At 40.2% G+C, this 19,349-nt stretch overlaps 1 protein-coding gene across 5 annotated transcripts in view; it reads left to right on the top strand.

Annotated features, from left to right (window-relative positions):
• The window catches only part of sfi1 (SFI1 centrin binding protein), a 117,453-nt gene that overhangs the window by 57,990 nt on the left and 40,114 nt on the right, over positions 1-19,349 (top strand). For 4 of the 5 annotated variants that reach the window (XM_059655149.1, XM_059655150.1, XM_059655147.1 and 1 more), the window contains exons 20-25: positions 723-799; positions 3,111-3,213; positions 4,809-4,905; positions 14,887-15,047; positions 16,857-16,931; positions 18,172-18,246. In XM_059655149.1, coding sequence (XP_059511132.1) covers positions 723-799; positions 3,111-3,213; positions 4,809-4,905; positions 14,887-15,047; positions 16,857-16,931; positions 18,172-18,246 — 588 coding nt within the window. The remainder of the gene's footprint in view (positions 1-722; positions 800-3,110; positions 3,214-4,808; positions 4,906-14,886; positions 15,048-16,856; positions 16,932-18,171; positions 18,247-19,349) is intronic. The other variant, XM_059655151.1, reaches the window with a different exon arrangement.

Below are 19,349 nucleotides of genomic sequence, written 5' to 3'. Positions count from 1 at the left end.
CAATATCCATGAGCGATAGTAAGAACCCAATGACAAAATCATTTCAAAGTGCCTACGTAGCAACATGAGAAAGTAGACCATCTTTATCTGTGGGATTATTTGTTGGATTCTGTCTTGCTGACCCAGCAGCAAAATGTTACAATTTATTACAACAAGCTGTTTCCATTAGATGCAGAAAGTACAAATCACCGACTGGCCATACCCCAGAATAAAAAAAAGTCCCATTAACTCCCTTAACATTTCATTCAGTCTCCAAAATTGCCCAGTGTTTCAACCGAACAGTGGGTCAAACCACTTGATATGAAGCTCCTGTCATCTTGTTAAGGTTAGAGGATTTTGATTGTTAAAGACAGGAGCAAGGTTTCTGAGTCGACCAAGATTGTGGTTCTTTACAGACCTTTTAATTGAACGCACTATAGCCCAAAAGCTTTAGTTGTGGATTTATATTTGACTACGTGTGGTCACTTGCTAAGCCAACGTGATCGCCTCTGGATAACCAAATTCATCAGCCTAGTCTGTGGCAGTATTTTATTTTGCAAGAACTTCAAGTTTCAAGAATCAGTTTATGTTTTAGAATTAGTGGGGGAGAGTCATGTTTATTGCATCTGGAATTTTGTGTAAGCTTTTTAATTTTGTGCAATAAATGTATTCTGTAACCTAAATATTAAAACCTTAATATGACCTCGAAAACTGCAGTGTGACCATCCCTGCCTGATTTCTAGGTTTACCATTTGAACAATAAGCAGATTCTTTGCAAGGTGGATGAAAAGGAGAAGAAACGGAGAAGAGAGTTGTTAAGGTAATGGTGTTGCAATGATGTTTCTGTACTCAAGAAATATATGACAAATAACACACCAAATGTCCTGCGCAAGTTGAAGTTCATATGGTAGAAATTTCATATCATTCTGTCTGTTGCCCCCTTTTTAATATTAATGACTGAGGTCTGCAAAGTAAAATCTTGCCTCTGTGACCTCCATCATCACAGAACACAATAGGATATTTTTCTAATCTAGATGCAGGCTGGGGAGATGTAATTTGCATTAGAAGTTTATTATTCGCTATTCAGTCCTTCACAGTTGATGGTCCTCTGTTGCCCTTGTGATATCCAGTTGCTTTTCAAACAATTCCAGGATTTTGCAGTTGTTTTCACTGAAGGTATCTTTGGTCTGTTGATGACCCTTGCATGAGAACTCGAGCTGTCCTTCCTTAGGCAAGTAACCAGAACTGTATGCAGTACTCCAAGTGAGGTCTCTCCAAGGCGCTGCATAACTGCAGAAAGCCAGCTTTACTTCTGTACTCAAATGCCCTGAAATGTATGTCGTTATACCATTTGCTTTCCTTGTTGATTTCTGCACCTGATTGTGACTTACGGCCCCGGACACTCAGATCCATTTGGACACCCGCAACTCCTAACTTCTCACCATTTAAGGAATATTTTCCTTTTCTGCTTTTTTTACACCAAAGTGAATAGATTCACTCATTATTTAAATTCTACCTACTATATTCTAGCCCAATCACTTAGCATGTCTAAGTTCTCTTGAAGCCTCCTTGCATCTTCCTTACAAATTTCTACCCAGTTTAATGTCATGAGAAAATTTGGAATTATTAGAATTGGTCCCCACATCCAAATTTGTATGGATTGTAAACATTTGTGAACTGACCACTGTAGTACTCCACTAGTAACAGCCTATCATCCTGAGAATGATCCATTTATCCTACTCTTTGCTTTTTGACTCTTAACCAGTTCTCAATCCATACTCGATAATTCCCCCAGTCCCATGCACTCTAATTTTACTTACTAACCTCCTGCATGGGACCTTCTCAAAAGCCTTCTAAAAATGCAAATCCACTGCATCTACTCATTCTCCTTTTTCTGTGCTACAAGTAACATGCTCAAAAGAAACCCATGTCTGTCAAACATGATTTCCTTTTCACAAATCATTATGATTCTGCCTAGTTTTGCCACTCTTTTCTAAGTTTTCCATTATCGTATTCGTTATGACGGATTCCATCTTTTTCCTTGCTGCTGACGCCAAGACATCAGTTGTGTAATTCTCCACACTCTCTCATACCTTTCTTGCATTTTCTACTTTCCAGTCAGAAGGAACCTTTTCAGAATCTCTGCAATTATGGAAGATAAGTATCAAATTATTCATTGTGTCTACTGCTACTTCTTTCAACACTGACATGAAGCTTCTCTAGTCCAGGAGATTTATCAACTCTTAATCCAGCTGATTTTCCAAGTATGACCTCTTCACAAATACTAATATTGTTTGGCTCTTCAGCCGCTTGGTTGCATTTCTGGGAAATTTTCAGTAACTGCTTCTGTGAAGACTCAAAATGTTAGCTCGCTCTTTCTCCAAGAATACTGCTTGACCTGCTATGATCCCCAGCATTTGCTTTTTCACTACAGATTCCAGCATCTGCAGTAATTTGCTCCTGCTCTAAGTAATTGTTTAACTACTCCACCATTGCCCTGTTCTCCAATATACATACATCTGTTTATACTTGTAATGGGCAGACAATTACCCTTGCTTATCTTTTCTCTTGTACAAACTGATAGAAGATTTTACAGTCTTCCTTTATATTTCTCACTAGTTTGACTTTAATATTCTCTTTTCCTCTTCCACATCAGATTACCGCTTCTCCTGTGCAGGGGCGTAAATTGATTCCGATCCTCAGACTTGCCACGGTTACTGGTATTCTTATGACACTTCTTTAGATCTCATACAAATTTTAACTTTTTTTTAAAGCCTTGGTTGTGTCACCTTTCCCTTTAGCTGATAGTGCCTTAGAGGAATGTAAACTTGTCATAGACATGTAGGTTTTTTTTCAATACTAGCTATTACCTGTTTCCTGTCAAATTTTATTGTTTTTTCCAGTCCACCACAGCCAACCTGACGTCATGTTCTCATTTCTTCCTTGGCTCTGATTTAAGGTTCATTTATAATGAAGCATACATTGCTTTCAAACTTAATGTCAAATTTGTCAGTTATATAAGCCCTTAACAGCAGTTGGTCATCCCTTGAGATTTTACCTTCTGCTTTCCTTGGATCACATGAGGATGGGTTATTTACTAGCTAAGCCTTTTTTTCTCTTCTTACATATAGATTTTCTTTCTACACCTGGAGAGAAAATGCGTGCACACTGGCTGATGAAGCTAAAAAAGCTGCCATAGCAAGTCAGCATTATCACCGTGTCCTTTTATCCAAGGTACAACTCCGTTTTGTAGATGACAGATGCAAGAAATTTTTTGTCCTGAATATGAGAGGTCAAGATTTCTACAAACAAATCTATTCTAACTTTACTGGCGAGTGTTGCCGGGCAATGCGACTTTGGGGTACAGTTCCTTGGAGGTGGAGTCGCAGCTAGACAGGGTAGTGAAGAAAGCATTTGGCACACTCAATTTTTTTGATTAGTGTGTTGAGTGTAGGAGTTGAGATGTCATGGTGTTGCTGTACAGGACATTGGTGAGGCCACTTTTGGAATGCTGTGTCCAGTTCTGATCTCCCAGTTGTAGGGAAGATGTTGTTAACCTTGAAAGGGTTCAGAAAACATGTAAAAGGATATTGCCGGGTTTGAATTATAGGGACAGGCTGGGGCTATTTTCCCTGGACTGCCAAAGGCTGAGGGGTGAACTTTCCGAGGTTTATAAAATCATGAGGGGCATGGATAGCGTGAATGGCAAAGATTTTTTTCCCCCAGGGTAGGGGAATCCAAAATTAGAGGGTGAGAGATAAAAAGTATAAAAGGGACCTAAGGGACAGGTTTTTCACACTGAGAGTATGGAATGAGTTATCAGAGGAAGTGGTGGACGCTGGTACAATTACAACGTTTAAAAGGCATCAGGATGGGTACATTGATAAAGGGTTAGGATATGTGGTCGGCGTGGATGAGTTGGACCGGTGGGTCTGTTACCTTGCTGACGTTTTCTTTTTATCTGACTGCGTTGCCTGCTAGGAGATTTTCACTTTGAATTCTTGTTTTGTAGTATTTGCTTTATTTGTCTCTTTTGTTTCTGCTCTGAATGCTCACTACACAAGAGGTTACATTCTCTCAGTAGTCTAGACGAGTGCTACTTTATTGTTCAGATGTTGGGAAGAGCTGAAAAGTAGCTTTGGGTGACCTTTTATGCTCTCACTCTGAACCACATATTTCATGAACATGAGCTTCTGCTCAGCAGGTAGTGTGGCTGCATTGGTCCGTTGAGAACTGATTTGATATCAAGAAAGAGCCCAAGTTTGGATCATTTTCTCATGCTGTTAGTTGATCTCAGCTGAAGTGTTTGAGTCGTCAGTTGACCTCAATCCCTCAGCAGCATATGTGGATTGAGAAGACGGGGTTAATAGACCAGCTAGGGTCAAAGTCAGTTTGGAGTTTCTGTTGCTGATCTTTATCAAGTGCTTGGATTGAGCAGTGATGTCCAAATGAAGCAAATTTCTGCTCCCACTCAATCTGGATCCAGGAATTAAAGTCACTTGGATAACAATTCATGGTATATCATTGGATACTTGTTTCAATATAGGTCAGGAGGGCGACACGTAAGCATGAATAATAGTGGCTTACTCTTCCTTACCGTCAGTTTCTGACTTCTACTTTGCATCTGTGCAGCTTAACATGGTGAAGGTTACAGAGTTTTCTCTGTAATACTGTTGAGTTCAACAGTATTCTGGAATAAGGTTTTCATTTGGTTATGTTTGCATATTGCATCACTTCATTTTATTGTATAAAGTTTGTTAAACAGAGGTTGCAGGGCTGTTCTTCTACAGTTGAATTTGGTGATGGTTCTGTGATTGATAATTATGTAGGTTGTGGAATATTGGCGAGATGCAGTCTCACTTCAAATATATCAACGACAACAGGAGGAGGAACTTGTGCTGAAAGCAAGACAACATCTTGGTTTTCGTAAGTGGAAAAGTACAATTACTGTATCAGTGAAATGTTTTTGTACAGTTGCCCACTCTACTCTTTTAAATTTAGTATGACAATATGTCCAAACAATAGATTATATACAATCTTTCATTTGTTTTCTGTGAGAATGTGTGAGAGATTGCTGCTGAAAATCTTTATACGTCATTCACACATCTCTGCTTTATATTTCAATTATTCTTGTTCACTCTGAAGATCAAATAGCCCTTTCTTCAAGACGTCCAGTGAAGCTTGAAAATGCTCAGCATTAGATGCTGTTTATCCTAGAGTGCACAATGACGAAGGAAATATGAGGCATGGACATTCAGGACAATGTCATTGATTATTTGAGTGTGACCAGTGTATTGGAAATTGTAGTTTCTATATCTTGGAAAATTAGCCAATTAAAGACTCCTGAGTTTTCAGCTCTTTGTGAAATAATAGAACAAATCAATTTCCGTTCATAGAGTTAAAGAAACCTGTACACTAAGAATAACTGGGTAAACTGTGGTCCTTGAATGCAGTCTGACAAACCTGTATTTCTTTGAGGCAGTGCCAACACAGGTGAACTGAATGAGTCTTTATTGAATCCTTCTGTGCTCCTTAGGTTCCCAAGTCCAGCGGTACAGATCTGAGCTTCTCTGTTATAAACTGTTTTAGCCACCTACTGTCAAATCTGGCTGGGCTACATAAGACATTACTACTGGGTCCTTTACGTCTATTGAAAAAAACTGCCTTGTAGAGCAGAGATAAATCACTTCACCACCATCAGCCACATCCTTAAGTTGTGGCCCCTGTTACCTCAACCATCTCCCCCAATATAAGTGTGAGGAGGGGATGAGATTGTTAGTGCTCAATGTTGGGGACACTCATTCTGCTGCCTTAATTGCATCTCTCCCTCCATCCTGCCTATTAAGCCAGCCTTTCCCAAGGCTCACTCCTGCCCTAGCGCTGTACTTGTGTCTTACACTAATTTCACTCCTATCTCCTCTCAGCTGCGCTGAGATGAATTTTTCTTTGCAACTTGCTACCTACTGACTTATCCAATTCCTGTGAATACACTGACACCCAAGCCTTCCTACTTGGCCCACAAATAGTTCCCTCATCCCGAGTACTCTACTGCTGTCTCTCAAAACTGCCATTATCAACCTACCCTATCGCACAATCACCCTCTACCTCTCTGTCCTTGAAATTCTTGTCAGAACATTTATTTCCTCTCCAAAATTCACTAACACAATGTCACATCCTAAGCCTCTGTCCCCATTTCTTAAACCTCTATATTTGGATTTTTCTGGTCTGTTTTTGTGCCCACAACAGCTAATGGCTACAACCAAGCATAAATGCCACCCATTGTGATTGTTTTCCAGGTTTGTATTGTTACTCCACTTTTTTGACCTCGTCATCTTCCTTCATTGCTTCCTTTGTATTGTCCAGAGTCTTCCCTCATCCAGTTCCATTCTTTTCTGTCTAATGTTAACCTTTATATGTTCATTAAAGCTCTTCTTCCTATTTTCAGTCCATTACCACTGATTAGCGCAGATTTATCATAGTGTTACCTTGACCTAAAGGGTTTGGTGAAAGAACAGGTTGCTCAGATGAGACTTTTTTTTTTGTTGAAGAGTATAAGATTAGCAGCAATCTATTTGATTTGTTTAAGATGAATTCGAAGTTGATATTGTCTTTTGAAGCTTTTCCCTCTTGAGGGAAAGTCCAGAGCAAAGGGCCATATCCCTAACAGTAGAATTAGGAAGTCGGTGATGGTGCCAGGAAATGCACCTTTGCAAGGGATCATGGAAGTTAGGCATGTTTGCTACTGAAAACCTGCTGAGACTTGGTCACTTGAAAATATTGATACTAAGATTGATGATATATTTTTAACAGGCAAAGTTATTAAGGATTAAACAACTAAGGCAGGATGATGGAATAAAGATGCAGATCAGCTCTTTTTTTTGTATAATGGTAGGACAGATTTGAGGTGGCTTACTGTCCAGTGGTAAACATTTGCTTTTTTGGGGACAAATAATGTGACAGCAGAATTTCATCTCTTAAATTGATTGTCTTAGTGGATTGGTGTGTTAGAAATCAAACTCTGCTATTGCTAAAATTGACACAAAAGTTGAAAAATTTATCCAAGGATGCAAAGTCTAACAGACCCTGGCTAACAGACAACACTGGCTGGGTTTCTGTGCTACTTAGGACTACCATTTGTTACCAATAAATGGATTCTAACCACAGGTACACAACTATAAACTGTTGACAAGGTAGCTTTACTGGTTAAAACTCTAACCTCCTGTTATAATCACCCTATCCCCACCAATGCACATGCACATACCCCTCCCCCGCCGAAACCGAGGAGATTCTTTTTGTGCCCTGACTTAGTGATTTTCAATTTCTCTAAGTTCTTCACACTTTTTCATGGGAAGCTTGGGCAATAGGTACGTTAACTGCAAAATCTCATAGTTACCACTTAAAGGCCACAGCGTGGATCAACTGGTGAGGTAAAATAAACTGGATTTCTTCAGGACTAATGTACTTCACAGGAGAGAAAGACACACCAGCTGCCTTTCCAGCAGACTGAAGGCTTCTGCCAATATTGTTCACTCCCATTAGCTGGTCAGCTACCCTAGAACCAATTAGATAGTTGTTGTCAGGCTAATGGCCTTTAGTATCCACAACTGGTTACAACTCCTCCAAATCGTCAGCAACCTGTAGTTGGCTGAATTTCACTTTTTACATGCATCTTGTTGTCAGCCCATCCACAAACAACCACCCCACCACTGCATGAGCAAAGCAGCAGTGTAAATATGACTTGCAATGAGTTTCAGTAATTTGCTTTTTAAAATTACAGCAATTTCTTCCACAACAATTGGTTTGAAACTGCCATTTTCCCATTTCATTACACAATCAAAAGTAAAGGGAAGTAAAAAGCTGTGGTTTTTATGGTATTGTGATTGTTATGATGCTGTAATTTATTTCCTACAGCGCTTCTTTGATATCTGTCATTAACCCTTTCCATTATATCTGTCAATTGAGTCCCAGTCTTCTGCAAAGCTTTACCTTTGTGCATCATGCAGATTTCCACTAGCTGATGTCTGCCTAATCAGTTGGGCTGTTTTTGAATTGACTCAGACTTCCAATAGTTTTGAACTCCTCTGTTCCCTCTCCTTCTTACCAGGTGCCCTCAGAATTCATAATATTTGACAGTTTATTAAAGGGCTCTAACCTCTGTTAAGTATGGTACCAGATGAGCAGTTTTGTTTTTTCATATACGTGTACAGCATGAAAACAGACCCTTTAATCCGATATGTCCACACCAACTAGATATCCTAAATTAATCTAGTCTCATTTGCCAGCATTTGGTCCACATTCCTCTAGACCCTTCCTATTCCTATACCCATCCAGATGCCTTTTAAATGTTGTAATTGTACCCACTTCAACCACTTCCTCTGGCAACTCATTTCATACGCTCACCATCTTCTGTGTGAAAAAGTTGCCCTTAGGTTCCTTTTAAATCTTTCCCCTCTCACCTTAAACCTATGCTGTCTAGTTTTGGATTCCCCCACTCTGGGGAAAAGACTTTGACTACTCACACTATCCATGCTCCTCATAATTTTATAAACCTCTGTCACCCCTCAGCCTCCAACGTTCCACGGAAAATAGCCGCAGCCTAGTCAGCCTCTCCCTTAGCTCCAACCCTCCAACCCTGGAAACACCCTTGAAACTCTTTTCTGAACCCTTTCAAGCTTCACAATGTCTTTCCTACAGCAAGGAGATCAGAACTGAAGGCAGTATTGCAAAAGTAGCCGAACCAATATCCTGTACTACCACAACATGACATCCCAATTCCTATGCTCAATCACAAAACAATAAACGCAAGTGTACCAAATGAACAAACCCTGTCTTCACCACCTGGGACTCCATTTTCAAGGAACTATGAACCTGCATTCCAAAGTCTCTTTGTTCAGCAATACTCCCCAGGACCTTACCATTAAGTATACAAGTCCTGCTCTGATTTGCCTTTGTGAAGTGCAGCAACTCACATTTATCTAAATTAAACTGCATCTGCTACTTCTTGGCCCATTGACCCATCTGATCAAGATCCCGTTGTACTTTGAGGTAAACCTCTTTGTTTGTACACTACCCGTCGAATTTTAATGTCATCTGCAGTCTGACTAACTGTACTGCCTGTGTTCGCATCCAAATCATCTATATAAATGACAAAAAGCTGGACCCAGCACCGATCCTTGTGCACCACTGGTGACAGGCCTCCAGTCTGAAAAGCAACCCTCCACCACCACCCTCTGTCTTCTATCTCTGAGACAGTTCTATGTCCAAGTGGCTAGTTCTCCATGTGATCTAACCTTGCTAATCAGTCTGCCATCCTGGTGGATGTTTTTTGTGCATAATTATGGATAAAGCAGAAAGAAAATTATTGATTATGAATTAGAGTGAATAAGACCACTGACATTCAACCAGTTAAAGTACAATGGAGCAACAATAAATGTACGTAGACCAGACTTGAGGTTTAGTGAGTCGTATAAAGTTTGTTCAGGCATCTGAACTGTGAGCTTCCCCTGGTAGATCTTATGCTAAATTCATTTAGTGCGGTGTGTTAATTAAGGATAATTAAAGAATGGTGATTAGATTAGATTAGATTCCCTACTGTGTGAAAACTGGCCCTTCGGCCCAATAAGTCCACACCGCCCCTTGAAGCATCCCACCCCTATAACCCACACACCATGCCTCCCCAAATGGAAGATGTTTCATAAAAAGACCTTGATAGCATTATAGGTGATCGCTAATGACTGAAGTGTAATGAATCTATTAAGTTTGGTATTTTTGTAAAATAAATGATTTTGAAGGTTCAAAAATGATCAATCTCTGAAATATTTCTGCATTCACAAGTTTTCTAAGTAATTTTCTTTGTAGAATATCAACTTAAGAGGAAAAGATTTACACATTAATATGGAATTGAAGAATCTTACATAGATTACAAATTAAAGGACCTTATATTTCAGATCAGTGACTTGTCTTTTGAATTTAGTCTCATGCTTTATTCCGCACTAATAAAAACATTGTTTGAGCCAAACAGAATATAATTTGTTCTGTAAATATGTGTCTTGATCTTCAAAAGGCATTTGATAAAATTTGGCAATGTGCACTTTAGGAATTTAATGGACTCTACCTGCAGAATATCAAAACGATTAATGGAATTAAATTTAAGGGTGGCAGTATACGGCTCCTTTTTAATCTAGCGAAATTAAACCCCTGGCTTCTTCAGGAATCTGTTTTGGGAATATCACCTTTTGATGTCAGTTGGGATATAATTTCAAAGTTTACTGATGTTATGAAACTTGGAAATAGAGTAAAAATGAGGATGGTAATAGACTTCATGAAAATGCCTTTAGGCAGATGAAATGGCCAAAAGTATAGTAAATGAAACTAACATGAAACATGCAGTGATTCATTTTGGCAGATAGATTGAGGAGAAGCAGTGTAGTCCGCATGGTACCACATTGAAGAGAATTCAGGAACAGCGAGTCCTTGAAATTTAGGTACATTCATCCTAGAAGCTGATGAGGTGAGATCAGAAGGCTGTTATAAAGGATTCTTGATCTTATTAATAGAGGCATGGAGAAAGACTTATGAAGTTGAGCTACGAGTTTGAGACTGAGGTCCTGCAATTCAGTGGGATCATGACTGATCTGTTTGTACTTTGCATTCCACAATCCCACCTAAATCCTTCTTTTAAATTCCACTGTCTAACAAGAATCTATCTACCTCTGCTTTAAAAATATTCAATGATCCTGGCTCCGTCACCTTCTGAGGCAGAGTGGTCTAAAGTTTCTTCTACTCTCAGTTCTGTAAGAGCAGCTTCTAATTTTTAAACAGTATCCCCTAGATCCTTGGAACTCTTTGAAGGAGGATCTTGTATACTTCAATCAAATCACCCCTCACTTTTCTAAGCACTAGTGGAGATGAGCTCAGCCCATCCAACCTTTCTGCATAAGGCAAGCCACTCACTCTATGAACTCCTGTTTGTGTAGTAACTGTTTTTGTAGCATCTTGTTGAATACCTTCTTATAATCCAGATATAGCTTGTCTACCGGCTCCGGGCTATCCACAGCATGTTACTCCTTCAAAGGTCTCCAATAAATTGGTTAAACACGATTTCACAAAGCTGTGATGAGTTTTGCCCAATTACCTTGAGTTTTTCTAAGTGTCCAGTTACAACTTCCTTCACGATCAATTCTAATGACTTACACATGACAGATTTCAAGAAAACTTAGAGCATAAGACATAGGAGTGGAAGTACGGCCATTGGGCCCATCCAGTCCACTCCGCCATTTAAACCATGGCTGATGGGCATTTCAACTCCACTTCCCTGCACTCTCCCCGTGTAACTTACCTGCTATTTCCTTTTTTCTGCCTCTCTCCCTTCTAGATTAGAGGAGTTGTATGTACTACTTTGCCACTTGATGGCACCTTTCAGGAATCTAGAGATTGTAATTTCACAAAATTTCTCTCCCCCTTCTGTCTCCTCATTTAAAGCCATTACTGGAATGATTTTGGTGGCCTCCGTCATGAAGACAGAAGCAAAATATTTGTTCATTTCTTCTGCCATTTCCTTATTATCCATCATTAATTCTCCATTCTCATTCTCTGGATGAGCATTTACTTTTCTTTCCTGTATATCTGGAGAAACTCTTGCTTTTACACTTCTTTTACTTTTAAAATTCATAGTTTTCTCTTATACTCTAAGTTCTTTCTCCTGATTAACCTTTATCTATATTTATCTTCAGTCCAATTACCTGACTTGCCACTCATCTTCACACAATTGTGTGCTTTTTTTCTTCAAGTTTGATGCTCTCCCTAATTGCTTCAGTTCACCACAGAATGTGGGTCCTCACCTTGGACTTTTTCTTTATATAGGAAGATATTTATTCTGATATGCACCTATAAATGTCTGCTACTTACTCAATTGATCTATCCTGCAGTGCCTTAATTCAATAGGCCACTCAGCTTTCATGCTCTTTAAGTTGAAAGTATGAGATTTAGACTCATTCTTTTTCAAACTGGATGCAAAATTCAATCATGTTATAGTCACTGCTACTTAGGTGTAACTTCATTGTGAGATTATTAATTAATCCTGACACATTACACATTGCTAAGTTCAGTGTAACATGCTCCTTTGGCTGGTTTCCAAACATGCTGCTCTAAGAAACTATCTGAAAAACATTCTTTGAACTCATCTTCCGGGCTGTCATTGCCAATCTAATTTTTTCCAGTTTATGTATGGATTTAAATTATCCAACATTATTGTTTTCCCATTACATAAGTAGTAACTGCTCTTTCTTCTTGTATACTCTATCCTGCACTGTGCACCATTCGGAAACACTGAATTGGCCCAGCTGGGTTATCATATCTAATACTGGGCACTCTACACGAAGAAGAATTTCAAGGTCTTGCAGAGGATATTGGAGCAGATTTACTGGAATGGTACCAGGGATAAGGAACTTAAGTCATGGGCAGAGATTTGGCGAAGATGTGCTTGTCCATCAAACCGATAAGATTAAACAGAAATTTGATAGAGGTGTTCAAAATTATGAGATAATAAAATGTGAGGCTGGATGAACACAGCAGGCCAAGCAGCATCTCAGGAGCACAAAAGCTGACGTTTCGGGCCTAGACCCTTCATTCAGGATGAATGAGGGTGGAATCAAATCAGGTCCCTGGTGTTGTGACGCAGCTGTGCTAACTATTGGGTCACGGTGCAGTTCAATTTGAACCAGTTTTTCTTCATAGCTTTCAGTAATGCTAATCTTTTTAGCAATTCTTCCCTGTTATTATTCTGTCCATTATTTCCCACTTGTCTAACCTAAACATTAGCTGCTTTCTTTCTGAAGACAGATGAAATATTCGTTGAATACTTTGGCCAGATCCTCTGTTTCAACATGAAGTTTTTCCCTTGGATACTTAATTGTTCTAACTCTTCTCCGAGCTAAATGTTACCACTTAAAAGATCCTAAAATGTTTTATAGTTCACTTATAGGTTGCTTTGTAATCTTTTCTCGTGATCTATCAGTTCACTATATTATCTTCATCTATTCCCTCCTCGAATTAAAAAAATTGTTTCTGATTATTCGGTGAATCTTGCCCTTGACAATTGTCTTGGGCTTCCTCTTTCTCCTATTTAACACTTATTTTCTTTTGCTTTCATGCAACAGTTACATTGGGACACTTTTTAAAGAAACAATAAATAGTTTGCATCTGATGAACTACCCTTCCCTAAATACTCTAATTGCCCTGTTAACTGCTTTACTCTGTGATCAACTTTTCTAACCTACCTTCATTAGATTCCTTCTGAAAATGACTGCAATTAGCCTTAACCCAGCTGAGTAGTTTTGCCTTCCTTATATTCTGGTCTTTTTTCTTGATTTCTCTAAACCAAATTGTGTTGTGATCACTGTTTGCTAGATTATTTTCAACTGTAACATATTCCACTTGGCCTGTTTCACAGAACAAGAACCAACAGTGTTGCCTTCCTGGTCGCAATGAGCACATATTGGCTATTGATGTTGCCCTGAAAATGCATGTCAGATGTTTCTGTCCTCAAGGTATTTAGGGAAGGGGTAATCAGCCTAGTGCTGTTTTCAAAGTTCGTATTGAAGTATTGAAAGTCTCCTAATATTACAAGTCTTGTTTAGTTAATCTCCTTTGAAATTTGCCAGAATATCTGCTCTTCTATCACCTGCTCATTATTTATAACAGGCTCTTTACTGTGTAACATCTTTCCCTCTGTTTCTCAACTCAAGCCAAATGGATTAACATTAAGTAAATCATTTCTATTTAGCTGTGTAACATAAATCTATAAATAAATCTGCCACACGTTCTCCCCGCCCCCACTTTGCCCTAGTTTTCCTGATCTCTTATTCCTGAATGCTTGGCAACTGTGATTATTAAGAACCTTGTTTGAACCGTGTCTCTGCTACAGCCACGTCATAATCCTGTGCAGCAACCTGTAACTGCAGCTTATTAATTAAATCACAGACAGCCACGTACGTACAATTTAATACTTCTTTGTACATTTTTCCATTTTCACAGTTTGGAACCTTGATATTTGGAACTTTTCTAATTTTTATTGCTATATATTATCTTCCTGATCTCTGACCTCCGATCTTAATTCTGCTAATTTTTTTTGTCTCTACTTGCCCTTCACCTCCCAAATTAATTTAAATCCATTAACTATTACTTTCACCACTTAATTAATTTGTTCCATTACTGTCTTGATTTGGGTTAACGTTTGCTATCCCCCATAAGTTGTTGCTGAGAGGAGCAAAAATCATTATTTGAGCACGTTTAACTCAATCACCCCAACTAAGTATCAGAAAGGTGGGATATGCCAATCATCTTAGTTCCTTCAGGACACCTCCTTCAAGAAATGAAAATAGTTGTGTCTCAAGTTTAGTGAGAGCTCGGAGTGATAGAAAGTAGTAAAAAGTTGAAGCTGAGAAATGACCCGGCAAGCTCAATGATTGACCAATAATGTGCGTGTGTCTGTCTGTGTCTCCCTCTCTCTCTCTCTCTCTCTCTCTCTCTCTCTCTCTCTCTCTTTCTCTTCCCCCCCCCCTTGCACACACTTTCTCCCTCCCTCACACTTTCTGTCTCCCTTCCTCTCACACTCCTGCACTCACGTCCCTGAAGAAGTGCTCATTATAAGTGGCAGCAGTAACTCCTGAATGTTTCACAGAAAACAAAAGGAACTAAGTATTGAAATAAGATAGAAAGAGCAAGTGTTTGAGTGATGAGCAATGATTTGACTAACATATATTCTACTCCATTTCACAGACTTGGTTCTTTAGACATGAGCAGTCTGATTTGTGTTTTTTTTTAATCCTGCCTCATCATGGTGAATTTCTTTCTTGGGTTGTTGCTGTTGAGTAGCGACGATGATCACTTTATTTCTGTCTACCCTAGTTCAGCTGCAGCATGCGTTTTCCCATTGGAAGCAGATCAGTCGAAGCTCAGTAATATTACGAGACAAAATGAAGGCTGCTGCCCAACACTATGGACAGAAGGTTATGAAGAAGTGTCTGCTTTCCTGGAAACAGCATCATGCCCACTATTTGAGGGCAATCGTGAGTATAAAGAAATTGTTACAGGGAAACTACATGTCAAAGGGAATCCAGCCATTATACTAAATTGCACAGTCAAAATGAGATTAGAAAACCAGCTTAATGGAAGTCACTGAAATTAACTGACGTTCTACCTCCTTACTGATAGCTTGCTGACAGTGTACTGTCTGTAATTAAAAGCTGGCAACGGTGGGCATAGTGTTGCGCTCATTGAATAAGCTTCAAAACTTAACAGAATGACTTACCTCCCTCTCATCCCAGCCTCCTTGACCTGTTAGCCTTCTCTCCCACCTGTCTGCTCCTCCCACCCCACTGACCAACCCCCACCCCAACTTCCTACCTACACTCTCCTTTATTAGCTTCATCCCTGCCTCATTAACCTGTCTGTCTTCCCTCCCGCCTACCCACCCCTTCCTACTCACTGACCAACCCCTATCCCAACTCCTTACCTATACTCACCTTTACTGGCTCCATCCCCACCTCCGTGACCTGTCTGCCTTCTCTCCTACCTGTCCGCTCCTCCTACCTTGCTGACCAATCCTCACCAATGCCTACCTGCACTCACCTATCATCATCCCACCTACCTTCCCCAGCCCCACTCCTCCTCTGTCTGTTTATTTCAGAGATCTCTTGTCCCTCCCTCATTTCTGAAGAAGGGTCCCAACCCGAAATGTCAGCTTTCCTGCTCCTCTGTTGCCTGGCCTGCTGTGTTCCTCCAGATTCACACTGTGGAATGCTTTTAGCATTTTATTTTTTATTTCCAATTTTCTCCATGAAAAGAATGCACCATCCTGGATTCATTAAACATTAGCAGTCTGAGCATGAGCTGTGATTTGTGTTTAACACTGTGATGTGGAGAGTGTGTCCGTATTACTATCCTCCAGACTCTCTTGCTCCTAGTGTCTGATTCTGTGCTTCTGGACCCTTCAGTACCTCTTGTTGCAGATCAGTGATATAGATCCACAAACGGCGCCCATAAGGGTCTTGTGGATTGAATTATTAAGATGGCCTACTGCAGGGCGTTTGAGTAAGTGCAGTTGTGAAATATGAAACTATGCATTGGCTTATTGTGGCTAATAATAGGAACAAGTTCCCTGTAATAGCTAATGCAATTTGTACATACTCATGAGAGTGAAATTAAATTGTAGCCTTTTCTCCTTGTTCAGAGCCCCACAGCAATTAAATCATCAAAGCTCCCTGTAGAATAATTTAAACCTCTTCTCGTAACACTTTGTTGATATAACTTGTCAGCCCTCCAGCCCCCAAGCTAGTAAGTGGCAACAAAAATCATGCATTTGATTGTTCTTCCAGAAATACATTGTTTGAAGGATGAAAGAACTTGCATTTGTTGAGCAGCTTTGCTCTTCATAGCCGAGGAACTTTGCTGGAAATTAAGGCTCATGCGGTGGCCAGTTTATATGTCTGGAAGTTCCAAATAGCATTGAGATGGTGAACCAGTTAACTTGTTAAATGAGGGATGAATTTTGGCCAGGACATTGTGGAGGGAGGGAAAAACAAGTCTGCTCGATATTGAATCGTGTAGGATCTGGATTTGTACTAGAAGTGGGCCGTATTGAGAATGCTTACAGTACCCTCCTCACTGAAGAATTTGCCGTTATCTGGGTGTACACATGAAAAGTGGGCACTTAAAAGCTGCTTGTATCTGTGAAACTGCTCATTGCTAAAGAGAGAAAGAGTGAATCTTTCTCACATTTTTGACCTATGATAGCCAACAATAATGATTTTCATTATGCTTGCATGACCTGGTGTAAAACAGACCGATGCAAACTTTTGTTCTTGATTGCATTCCAGTTATTGCGGCGATGTGGGGATTGGTTTCAAGCACAGCGACTTTATCGATGCTACTTCACAGACTGGAAAGTAAAAGTAAGAAGGAAATAAGATACTTCACATGCACTGATTTCATCTAGGCCTTGCATTAATCTGAGTTTATTTTATACCATATGTGCATGCACTATTTTGCTCCAAAAATTTGGATGATCTGCGTTTTGCCTTTTTGTTCCATCCCTTTTCTATAACATTTGCGTTTAACTTCTGTTGACTAATCTCAGCCTTAGAGTCTCCACAATCAGATCAATTCTATTGAAAGAATTGGTTTGTGGTTAGAGGTAGAGGCTGCTACAATTATGTTTAGATATCAATCATTCATTTGCGATTCAGCAGTGAAATGTGCACATACGATGGCACTGTCGCTCATTTGTCAGCACCGCTGCCTCACAGTGCCAGTGATTCAGGTTTGGTTCCACCTTCAAGTGACTGTCCGCGTGGAGTTTGCACATTCTCCCTGTGTCTGTGTGGGTCTCCTCCCAGATGCTCTGATTACCTGCCATGGTCTGAAGAGGTGCAAGTTAGGTACATTGGCCATGGGAAATTGTGCATGGTATTCAAGGATGTGCAGTCTAGGTGAACTAGTCATGAGAAGTGCAGGGTTACAAGGATTGCATGGGATGAGGGTGTGGGGAGGTGCATGTGGGGGTTGGTGGTTGAGTCTGGGTAGGATTCTGTTCAGAGCGTTTGTGTGGACTCAATGGGCCAATTGACATGCTCCCACACTGTGGGATTCTGTGATTCACAAAAAAAATCAGCCAGTGTTTCCACCCTTGATCTGCTAATCAGGGTCTGGGTCTCCAGGTATAAATATCAAGAAAGGAAAAACATCGGACTTAGCTGCAATACCCCTTATGCCAACTTGGTTGGCTTAGCTTCCCCATACTTTCCAAGACGCAGGAAGATGTTGCACTTGCCTTAGATTGGTCACATCTCACCTTATAGGTGGCAGGCTGTTTTTTGTTTTTGATAAACTGTTTTGCACTGTGGACACAGAGCCATTTCGCCCTGTTTGCACAGGAACAGTAGACATTTGAGTGAGGTAACTGGTGGTTCACTGCCCTCAGACAAGTCAGGGGGGAAAAAAATTGCCCCCCCCCCAACATAAAAACCTTGCCCTTTGCTTCATCTCTACTTCAAGATATGATGGGAAAAGTTGTCAGAACTTGGTAGAATAAAGACTGCTTGGAATATCTTTCCATATTAGTAGCTTTTCTTGCTCAGTATGTTTGTGCAGTTCATACAGAATCTCATTTGATTTGCCTTGTTTTCTCTGCAGCTGTTGTTGAAACAGGAGGAGACCAAGAAGACAGCAATAGCTTTATGGCATTGGTCTTTCTCACTTCAAGGGAAGGTAAGAGACAGCAGGGACTAAACTTTCACTTCCTTCCAAAACTTTCTTAAGTATCAGTTTAATTTTCAGTGTTCATTTTGAAACATAGCTTAGTGTGCATGGCAAGTGACAGCGTATTTAGAATCCCCACAGTATAGAAACAGGCCCTTTGGACAAATGAGTCCGCACCAACACTCCAAAGAGCATCCCACCCAGACACATCCCCCTTCCCTATCCCTGTAACGCTGCATTTTCCATGACTAATGCACCTAACCTAAGCACCCCTGAACACAATGGGTAATTTAGCGTGGCCAATCCACCTAAATTGGATTGCGTATCTTTGGACTATGGGAGGAAACTGGACCACCAGGAGGAAACCCACATAAACACAGGGAGAATGTGCAAACTCCGCACAGACGGTCGCCCAAGTGTGGAATGGAACCTGGTCCCTGGCACTGTGAGGCAGCAGTGCTAACCGCTGGGTTTCTACTTGACTGTCAGATATGCTCCAATGGGATGATTGCAGGATTCCAACCCAAAGTCAGTGAATACTGATCAGTTGGCCATGAAACAAATTGGTCTGAACAGTTACTGATAACTTTTAGGCAAGCCATGAGTACCCATTTGCTGTAGTGAAAATTAGGAAAATTAGAAGTGCCTGACAGGTGAAGAATGAAGGCAACAACGGTTGCCTTCTACGAGTTCTGGTTTTGCTAGCACTTCTCACACTTTGGGTGATCTGTAAGTGTTAAATAACCTGGGAGAAAAAGAAACTGACACTGCACAGTACTCTAACCTAAATATTTTCACCAATTAGATTGCTGAGTTCATGTAGCAGTGGCATAATTTTTGTATTACTGTATGTGATTAAATAGAAGATCTGTACTTGACCTACACAGTGCATTTTGGGTGTGATTCCCCAGTTCCTATAAAAGTGGAAACTCTAAGCAAGGAAATCTGTGTGTAAAATCTTGCACTTGCCTTCAGTTGGTCGCAACTTACTATTTGGATGGTAAGCTGATTTTTTTGATGAACCTGTTTCACACCACTGCCTCAGAGCAATTTCAACCCCAGTAGTCCCAATCTGATGCAAAGACATTACAGTACTCCTTTTTCATGGGCCA

This window comes from Stegostoma tigrinum, chromosome 26 (assembly GCF_030684315.1).
Source record: "Stegostoma tigrinum isolate sSteTig4 chromosome 26, sSteTig4.hap1, whole genome shotgun sequence".
Taxonomy (NCBI): domain Eukaryota; kingdom Metazoa; phylum Chordata; class Chondrichthyes; order Orectolobiformes; family Stegostomatidae; genus Stegostoma; species Stegostoma tigrinum.
The sequence above is the reverse complement of the archived record's forward strand: the minus strand, read 5'-3'. Positions and strand labels throughout refer to the sequence as shown.